The sequence below is a fragment of the Morone saxatilis genome, unplaced genomic scaffold (genome assembly GCF_004916995.1).
Source record: "Morone saxatilis isolate NCDOM2014 unplaced genomic scaffold, NCSU_SB_2.0 Contig11, whole genome shotgun sequence".
In the NCBI taxonomy this organism is placed as follows: domain Eukaryota; kingdom Metazoa; phylum Chordata; class Actinopteri; family Moronidae; genus Morone; species Morone saxatilis.
The window spans coordinates 29684175-29694617 of NW_023339663.1; the positions used below are offsets into that span (position 1 = coordinate 29684175).

The window sequence follows — 10443 nt, forward strand, 5'->3', positions numbered from 1 at the left end:
TCCCCCGCCTCGCCGCATCTGGAGTCTTTCACAGCAGAGGAGGGGGTGCGGAAGAAGTGTGGCCTTGCTTAAAGAGCCAGATCCTTATATGAAAAGACACCAATATGTTATCCAGATCTACAGCCATCTGTCACAGGACAAATGCCAAAGTGTGCGGCCTGTACGTTCCCAGACCTTTCAAGACAGCGAGGACCTCATGTTGCCGATCCAGTGAAAAAGCCTTACGGCTTAACCTCGCCACGTGTTTCGGTAGTAGCAATAGCATCGCTTCTTAATCGCGGCAGCTGCACTGAGTGTATAGTAAGAAGATAGGGCTTCCTTGCCCCAAAGGCTGCGTCACCATACTGTAGGATCGTAAATTGCAAGAACTTGCGACTAAGTGTATTCTTTATAGTCCAAACAAAGCCAACGTTGCACACCCTTAAACCACACAGCAGCCATGTTGAAACTCTCAGGTCAGTCTGATCCTGATCTGCAGAGATATTTGAGCCACACACACACAGCCACACACACACACACACAGACAGACAGAGATTTCTTGCTTTATAGATAGATAAAATATCAGAAAATGGTATAAAAAAAGAGTGTTCAAATATCTTGCTGTTCAGCCAAGGCTAAAAACCATGAAGATATTCTGTTCATATTTGTTATTTAAAGCAGCAAACCCTCACAGTGGAGAAGCTAAAACCAGTATTTTTTTCAAATTTTCTTTTATAAATAACTTTAAACGTGACTTACAAACTGTTGATGTTGTTGTTACTTTTCTACCTATCGATTAATGAAAGATTTGTTCAGCCTGATTCACAACTCATGTGATAGTCACCTGATTAAAGGTATAAATAATCCTGTGTATGCTGGGCGTGAGAACAGGTTTGACTGTGAGATCAGCACTGTATCTACATTGTGCTGCTTACTGTGTTTTTAGAAACGACTGGATCAATGTGGGCCTCTGCTACCCACAAGGCACCGCCTTTACCATCATCTCTGACATCCACAACCGCCTGACCAAACAGACCCGCAAGACGGGCGTCTTCATGAGGACTACGCAGAGGGAGAAGATCAACCACTCCCACCTGGCCAGAGGATACTACTACTGGGAGGAAGACACTGGGTCAGTCACACACACCACCACATTAGCTCACTTCATCTCACAAACCGACTTTACTTACAACACATTATCAACCATCAGAAAACTTTGTGTATCTACATTTTCTGCATAATGATGGGCCAAAATCCTGGCGCGTCCAGGGACGCAGTCTAGTCATTTTGACCGTCACAGTGTCACGCGACCGTCCAAGCGCGCAATACTGGGGCCTTTACAGGCCTTTTAAAGCTTGTTTTGTTTTCTGATCCTCCAGAAACCACTCTCACCAATCTCAATCTGATTTCTTTACCTAATTACTGTAATTTCATGGTAACAAAGGTGAATCTGCATTTCACAATGTCAATGATTTCTGTGGTTGCATGGTATCAGATGAAGTGTATGATGTCCTAAGCTTTACTCTGTTTATTGCAGCCTGCTTTTCCTGAAGGTGAAGGCCCATAACGACAGGGAGCAGTATGCCTTCTGCTCTGTCAAGGGTTGTGAGAGGGTGAAGATCACAGCCGTGATTCCTAAAGGCAGTCCACCCAGCAACTGCATGGCCCAGGCCTACCCCAGACACGCTGAGCTGCCTGTTGTGGATGTACCCATGCCCAGAAAGATACCAAATGCCAGGCTGGTGAGAATGGGGGAGTGCAATGACTGATGCAAGTTAGCTTTCAGATGTAACAAGCAAGCTAACAATTGATGTATAGATTAGGTAAATAGTTAGGGTTTTGCTCTGTGTCCGCGAACTAGCTAACAAGTGATGTAGATTGAAGATGACGAACTAGCTAGCCTTTACTAGCATTAGGCAGTTAACTTAAGACGTGACTAAATGTTGCCATTATTTTAACATTTTCACAGTGTGGGTTGCTTTTCAACTAGATTAGCCTAGCCATAGCCAGATATCTAAGTACAGGAAAGGAGAAGATTGACAGCGGTTCCAAAAGGGGGCGGGACTTCGAAAAAAGGGTCAATTTACTTTCACCCACCAGTAAAGATCAATAATGGGAACAGTGATGCTGGGCCTTGCACTGAAGAACTGCTGTCAGGTCAGGTGTAGCAGAGATTTAAAGTGCATCACAGAGGTGAACACAGGTGTAATTAATAATGTTAATGATGACTCTGTTCAGTTACAGTAAGTTCCCCAGTGAGCCATGCAACCATTATATCATTAGTTACACCTGTGACTGTCCTTTTGTCAAAATGTCTTACATAGGCTACTTGTACTAATGTTTCAGACTTTGAGAACTAAGAAATACATTCCACCATAATGAATGCCCCATTTGCTGTATTCTTATTTACATTCTGTTTGTCTTGGCTTCATTCAGTTTTTTCATTTTTTTCCTGCTGCTGAATCTCAATTCCCCCCCACAGCAACATTTAGAAATGTACTCCCTTATATTAAAATGACTATTGCAGCAGTGATTATTTCACCTAATTTGTTTAGCTCTGTGATAGTGGCAAGTGAGAACTGGCATTAAATTGCTTCTGTGAAATGCCAAATGCTGTGTATCAGTTCATCTCCTTTTCCTTTTCTTGTTTGCTCCTAGCACACACCAGAACACTTCCTGGAGGTCAAACTGGAGTCCTACAACACTCGCTTCTTCCACATCAAGGAGGACTTTGCCTTTACTGAGGTATCATTTGTCTCATACAGACAGTAGATTACTCTCACTTTGGTTGAACAGCTTAGATTTAGGCCACTGGTTTAATATACAGAATTAAACCTGTTTTATGTGTACTAGTGTGATTTAGAAACCTGTTTTACTAGCAATGGGAGTGAATGAAGGGGGAATAAGCATAATAAACAAAATCCAATCACAGGCATTTCTAACTAACCGGTCAATTTTTAAGAAAAAAGACAAATGACATGACATTCTATTTAGTTTTCACATTTTTCTCAGGTTAAAATATTTCAAAACATAGAGGTGAAAAAGAAAATATATTTGTGGACATCTGATCTAATCAGCTTGATCACACACCAAGTTGTGGAACCCCCTACAAGGCCAGCTGCTGGCTGAGTCAGGGCTCATGTGCTACTGTATACAGACTGTGGAAATGATCTCCAGAGCTCAGGCTAGCATGTGCACATGTTTCAGATTTTTAAGTCTGCAGTGAATTTATAGATCCCAGAACTGTATGTGATTGGCTGGCTGTGTTGTCACAGGTGAACGGCAGAAAGTTGTACCAACCAGAGGATGGGGTCCAGCTGACCGTAATTGACGGGCACGATGGGAAGGTGGTGGAGAGCAAAGACTTCAGGAACTCCATCTTACAGGGCATCCCCGCACAGATAGACAACTACATCAGTGGACTGAGAGACGGGTAAGAAGTCCTTTAACATCCTTCAACATGTTTAGGAGTCTTCATGTGATTAACACCATGTGTTGGGGTGGGCTTTAAAGAAACTTTGCATTGCCACTAGGCATGGGACCATACGGAAATGTTACAATTATCTTGGCCAAAATAATTGTCATTCACGATATTATTGTACTAATCATCAAAATCAAATTAAAATTTTCAAAATCCCACAAAAATATACTGGAATCACTTTACCCTACAGTTTGTTTATTATTTAAATATATACAGTACATTTTTATTGCATCACAGATAGGACACCTAATCTCCCTGTCGTTCTTTAATTTGTCCATCATAGCATTCACCAGCATCCACACATACTGTTTAACTGGTTTTGGGTTGGATACAATCGAGCATTTAGTCATGGTGACAGGATTAGGATTTAGGAATGGCTAGCAAGATATAGGTTCCCCCTTGTCCCTTTGTTTTAAATAATAAAGAAATGAATATAGGACTGTATGTTAGTGAGCTACACAGCCATTTATCACACATTCTGGTACTTTAAAAGACACATGCAGACACTATCCGCTAAAGGTGAACACTAAGATGCTGTTTCTCACTCTTTCTCTAGTTCCATTATCCTCATTACGTCTAAGGGTCGTCTGTTTACCAGAGGATCCTGGACTAAAGTCCTGCAGCGACTTGGGGCAGACAAAAGCGTCAAATTGAAAGGTAACCAACTATATGTGTACCATGTGCACAGAGTGGAGTATTTCAGCAGCAGTATGCTGTACCAGGAATGCTTTGGACAAAACATACAGCATTTTGAACAGAAATGCAGTAGATGGCAGTGTTGCTTTAAAGGTTGCTTTTTACCCAGGTCAGTGTGACTGTAATGTCTAAGTTTGATTATGTATGTATTATCAAACAGTAAAAACGGAAAAAATATCAGCTATCCTCAAGCCTCCAACCCAAAGTGTCTTTCTATTTTTCTCGGCTCTGATTGGTTGTTTTGTGGCAAATACCATTAGGAGCACTAGGAGGAACCAGAGGAACCTGATTTTTTCACAGATTATCTGTCTAATTTTTTATATATATAGTGGAAGTTTCAGCAAAAATGCAAAAAGTTATTTTTATAAAAGTTACCTTAAACTAAAACTAGGTGTGACATTTTAACCTTTTTTTTAAATCCTGTCCCTGCATTAAGCAAGGCACTGGACCCCAACCTTTTCCATTAATTACACACTGGGGCCATGACAAATAAATGACATGAAAATGCACCTAAAAAATATGTTGCATCTAAAATATTGATACCAGCTACGATGCAAATCTGTGACATTAAAATTAAATAATAAAACATTTTATCTACACACACTTATTGCATTGACTGCTGGAAAAAACGCAGGAGCTTGCAGAGGCTCACGGTGCAGCACCGAACGGTGCACAGACAGAGAGGTTGCATTCACAAGCTTCCTCTCAGTTTCCTGTCCCTGCACTTCGGCCTGTTCTGACCCCGACTAAAGTTCTCCTGGTCAACTAGTCATCGTTAGATAAAGCCAATAGTCGACACCTTTTTGCTAATAATTTCAATATATATACATATATATATATATATATTTAATTAACTTGCTACAAACTTGCACCTCTCCTTTACCTGCTGTGTCATTGTCCACAGAGTCAGAGTCCTGGTTGGAACCACTGTAAATCAGCTGCCCTCCATAGCTATCTGTATGATCATTTATCCCGATTCACGTCGATAAACATCGGTTAAGTGGACTAATAGGGGGCAGCCCTACATGTATTAATACATTAAAACTATTAATAAGTCAATAAATAAGACATAAGATAAGTTTTTTGTGGGCTTTGAAGAGAGCATAGATGGACGTAAGGGGTTCAGATCCCTAGCACATAGCAGACTGTGCAGAGGGAGTCGCCATCCCAACTTAATTTTGTCATGCTGTCTTTATATTGTGTGTCCTTTGTCATTAGGGCTGCCACTAATAGTCGAGTTAGTTGCTGAAAAACAGAAAAAGGCCAAACTTAGTTCTGAAGCTGCACCTTGTCACGGAGGACAAAAGTATTGGCATTGTTGCAACATGGACCTTTTCTCTTGTAACACAGGGAGTCACTTACACTTACTAGTGCACTGTTGTATACATAGATATAGAAACGTAGATACCGTGTTCTCAATTTGATGTGCAGTCGTCTGTTAACAATACTGAGAGATTCAGACTGCACTACAAAACCAAGTAAACTGCTTAATTCTGAACCAATTTTAGTGAAATTTAACATGATATTGGTTACTCATAGGGATTAATTCAGTCACTGGGGGAAGATTTAATCAGCTCTATGTCCAAAACAGTGAGGTCAGACCAGCACTTATACAGAATGAAAACAATTACATAGATGTGTACTTGTTGCCGGCGTAAGTTTTTGGATTTCAACAAGTAACCAATATCATGTGCAAATTCTCACATTTATAACCACATTTCAGGAAAGTCAGTTCAGAATTAAGTGAGTTACTTGATGACAGGCAGTGAAGTCTGAATCTCTCAGTATTGTTAGCAGCAACCATGCAGACATTTGGCAGCATACAGCTGCGGCCAATGAGGTACAGTATGTACGTTTCTGTATCTATGGTTGCATATGCTAACTGTCCTGGCTGCTGCCACTAGCTAGTTAGGTGACTGTCACCTGGACTCACGGAAAAACGGAGGATTTGCAGCGGCTCCAACCAGGACTCTGACTGTGGGGATGATGATAAGGCGGGTTCAGGCAGGGACAGGAGGGGCATGAAACAGAGGAAGTTTATAGTGAGTTAATTAGTCAGTAACTGTTAACGTTATCCATCATTCATCGTATCGATAAGGCCGCCAGTATTTGTTTTAATAAAGTTGGAAGTTATTTAATAATAATAAATAAGTATTTATTCTGTGTTTTGAACAACAAGACTGTGTGATGTTACACTGTGTTATTATAAATTAACTAAATATTCAGAATCATTACTGCTTTTTCTGTTAGTATTCAACAGGCAGCTGTTCAAATATATATATTTCAATAATTAAATGTATATTATAAACGGCAGCAACTAGAGAACTATTGGCTTTATTTACAGTTACTAGTCGAGGGGCAATTGTCTATGTCATATAGTACAGGTTGATGAGAGACAAACAACAGGTCAATCCATCCTTTTAATTAATCTCACCAAAAAACGCCCCCAGTGTGTAAAGGCCTTTAGGGCCAGCAGCAGAACAGGACCGTAGCAACTGGTGATAGTACCTTATCAAAATGAATGAGTCACAAGTGTCAATAAATAATATGTAACTATAAATATATAACAGGCATTATACATTTGGTGTGTATATCCAGGCTCCTGTTTAGAGCTCAGATGATTTCACTTACTTTAATGTCCTTTGGCCTCCTTGCAGATAAGTTGGCATTTGTGGGCTTCAAGGGCTCCTTCCACCCCGACTGGGTCCATCTGGAGGTGGACAATGACCGAGCCAAGATCCATCAGGTCCTGCCTGTCCCTGTGGTCCACAAGATGAAGCTATGAGTGGCAGGCAGAGTGGGGAAGACAGCAAGAGACTATGTACCCCCCAGAATACTGACTCACATACACTCCCTACAAAAAACATGTACAGACACACACTTACACGACACACTGCCAGCACTGCAGAGTCAGTTGCTCCAAGCCATTGGTCCAGGATCAAGTGGTGTTTTTTCTAAGATTTTGGCGGTGAGCAAAATTATGTGATTCTATATGTTGAAAAGGTGAAGACCCTCTCCTAGAGCTAGCAGTGCCCCTGGTGAACTGTATCATCGCGGTCAGCACATCCGTACAGGGCGTTAGGGTGACAACATGTCCTCTGGCAGCCATATTGGAGGTCCTCAGCTCTTTGGCAACAATAGCTCAGAACAGCCAGCGGTGTTGTTGAAATGTGTCTCCACAGACATGAATGACATAATTGATATTGGTTCTGTTTCTGACTTAACACTGTCACTGCATCATTAACAGTACTGTTATGTTTACATTATCGTAGCTTGTCAGAGTAACCATTGGAATTGGTCAGCAAACCATCACTGCGCACTGTCAAAACATCTGTTTCATACACCAGCAAACACAGACTAGTTTCATGTTAACATTGTTAACAGCCAAAAACATTAACAGACTCTTCTCAAGCTTTAGCGTAGAAAAAGTGGCTTAAGGCAGTTCAGCCTTTGATATACTCTATCCTCTAAAAGACTTTGCTATCGGTTTACCCCCACACTCTGACATGTACAGCAAAAATGTTGATACCCTTTGGCGCTATTGCTTGGAATGAACTAGTTCATATGTTGTTCGAACACATCTGAAAGCAAAACAAACAGTAAACTTAAAGGTAGGGTGACGTTATGGGCAAGATGAAAGAATGACAAAGGAGAGCTTCACAGAAAAGTTCAGAGCTTTCCTAATTTTACAAGAAATGTCTGTTGAATGACGGTCTGACAAGTACTTGCATGATGCCACCAATTTAGAACAAAAATTGAGAAGGTTAGGTTAAGTATTGGATGTTTTCATTGGGAAAGTTGAGGGTTCAGTTGCTCAATGAGCAATGACCATGTATGAGTAAAGGTGCCTCTTCCTGGTAATCCCAAAGCCCTCCCTGCAACCTAATGGTTAAAATGTTTCTGCGGGGGGTTTAGACTCCGAGACGCTCCTGCGTGGTTCCCCAGTTTTGGGTAGACTGCCCAGCCAATAGCGAAGTCTGTTACAGATCTACTCAGAGGCTCACAGAACTGGAGTTATACATTTCTCTAACATCCAACCAGTGACAATATGCAAATATTTAGTTTTAGCAAAAAATATGATGCCGTCCAGATTAAGTTATAGTATTCAGTGCCAAATATCCAGTGCTCTGCCAATGCAGAGATACATGACAACTACAAAGAGATACAAAACACCTTAAAAAACAGACACAATGTGTGCACCCAAGGGTCTCATAATTCATTTATGGTCATGGTAAAGAAATGGTTCTAAACAACCTGTTTTTTAAGCATTACATTTCAGTTTCAGTTAAAAGGAAAAGCAGTTTGACAAAAAAGTTTGGCTAAGACTCATCTATTCTAGCCTTTTAAGTCCAGTTTGGTCCAGACCAAAGTTCATTTGACAGCTTTCACACCAGTATAAACAAACTCAACCAAACGGGCAAAAGCACTAGTTTGTTTGAACTATTAGCCTACTCAAATTATTATTTTTTTCCCCAATACTTCCTGCATTGGCACAGAACAATTTGCTACTACAAAGAGTTGTGTATGATTGTAGTTCGTAGGAGACTGAGTTAGCCACCTGAGATATTAGATTATTCACTTTTACATTGATCATTAGACAGTAATCATTTCCAAGAGTGTCTTTTTCCAGCCTGGTTGTTTGCTATTTATATAGTACTGACTACTGGCCAATTCCCCAATGGACCTCCATAATGTCAGCCACGGTTGCTAGGCGATTTATGATGCAAATGCACAGTCTTTATACAAAAAGAGGGTGCAAATACTAAAAGTGTGGGTCAGTTAATCAAACGCATGTATAATGTATGTGTATCACTGAGCATCATTCCCATGCAGGTCTCTGTGATGTGTGACAGACATAGAAGTTGAAAAGTGGTTTTCACGTCCTGCTTTGTTTGACCAAACTGTTTCAAGAGAGAAAAGAGAAGAAAAGAAGAAAAACAGCAACATTCCTTGTTTTGCATCCTGACCTGTGGTTGTTAACTTGCTCCGTTTCATTCCGAGCACTCGCTCATGTGATATGGTGATGTTCTTCTTCCATGGTTTTTTTTCATATCAGTGTTTGTGATCCATCCGTCTGTGTTTTTGGAGTTAACCAGCAAGAAGCCCTTAACAAAATAAAAAAATTAAATTGAAACTTTAACTGAATTGTTAAATCAGGGAGTTTTTAAATGTGCAATTTCCCCATTTCAAAGTGACAGAGAAATCTTTCAATCTGGCGAGAAAAAAAAGGACTCCCCCTCCCTTTGCCGAAATAGCTGGTCTTTTTTCGGAGGTTGTAGCAGTAATTTAGTGTTTTGTATGTTTAATGTGTTTTTAAAAATCCACAGATTGCTAAGAGATATATTTTATACTTATTTATTGTACAGGCACAGTTGATCCAAATCTACAAGGGACATCTTTTGAGTTGTAATGTTATTATTGTCCTGTATGTATACTGTATGTAAGAAACCATTATAGCTCCATTTTAAAAGATTTGTACCAGACACTTGCTGCAAACATGCATATGACTCTTGGTATAGTTGGCTTGTTTTAACTGTTCACCTAATGGATGTGTTGTATATGTGGCTTGGGCTTGTAAAGTAATGAAGCTCCTTTGAATTTCTTTGAGGACTTTTCGTACAGAAATAAATGATGCTGAACAGTTGGTCTGATTGTCTGTTTGTCCCTGCTCAGACAAACACAGCAACATGCCAGAGCTTCTTCAACACACTGTATTATACTCACATGACAGTGCCATTTCCAGTATCTGTTATATTCTCAGCACCAGGTGGAGGTCAGACAACAAACAGCATTACCAGGGCCCTCTCTTCTACTGCATAGAAATTCTAGAGAACAGGCTATGCATACAACTGTGAGGCAGTAATTCTTTCTGCCTTTATCCTAGATATAGAAACATATACCGTGTTCTTGATTTGACAGGCCTCTGTACCCAGAGAAAAGGAGAATTTTTGAGTATGATATATTACATGCACTCCAGTGCCAACCAGAGAACTGCTTGTTGAAAGAGGTATTAGTTATTACATTGAATGAAATGAAAAAAAATAAATAAATTCTGTTAAATTACTTGATGAAATGACTGTTTCCCAACCATTGTCTTTATGAGATCCCCCTTTCTATCATTGAGTAAACTGACAAAGTGACATTTTATGGCTATTTTATATTCAATGCATAACAGTAGAGAGCAATTAAAAAACTATATATATATATACATTCAGCAGTAACTTAGTGGAATATATATATATATATATATATATATATATATATATGTATATCTTAATTAAAGTATG

General features: G+C 39.9%; 1 protein-coding gene across 2 annotated transcripts in view; it reads left to right on the forward strand.

Moving 5' to 3' along the window:
• Positions 1 to 9792, forward strand: part of cemip (cell migration inducing hyaluronidase 1) — a gene marked incomplete in the record, with an annotated part of 167875 nt that extends 158083 nt beyond the window's left edge. For both annotated transcript variants that reach the window (XM_035652320.1, XM_035652319.1), the window contains 6 exon segments: positions 926 to 1111; positions 1517 to 1721; positions 2638 to 2724; positions 3255 to 3412; positions 4017 to 4117; positions 6814 to 9792. In XM_035652320.1, the coding sequence (XP_035508213.1) occupies positions 926 to 1111; positions 1517 to 1721; positions 2638 to 2724; positions 3255 to 3412; positions 4017 to 4117; positions 6814 to 6941 (865 nt within the window).
• Positions 9793 to 10443: the final 651 nt, after the last annotated feature.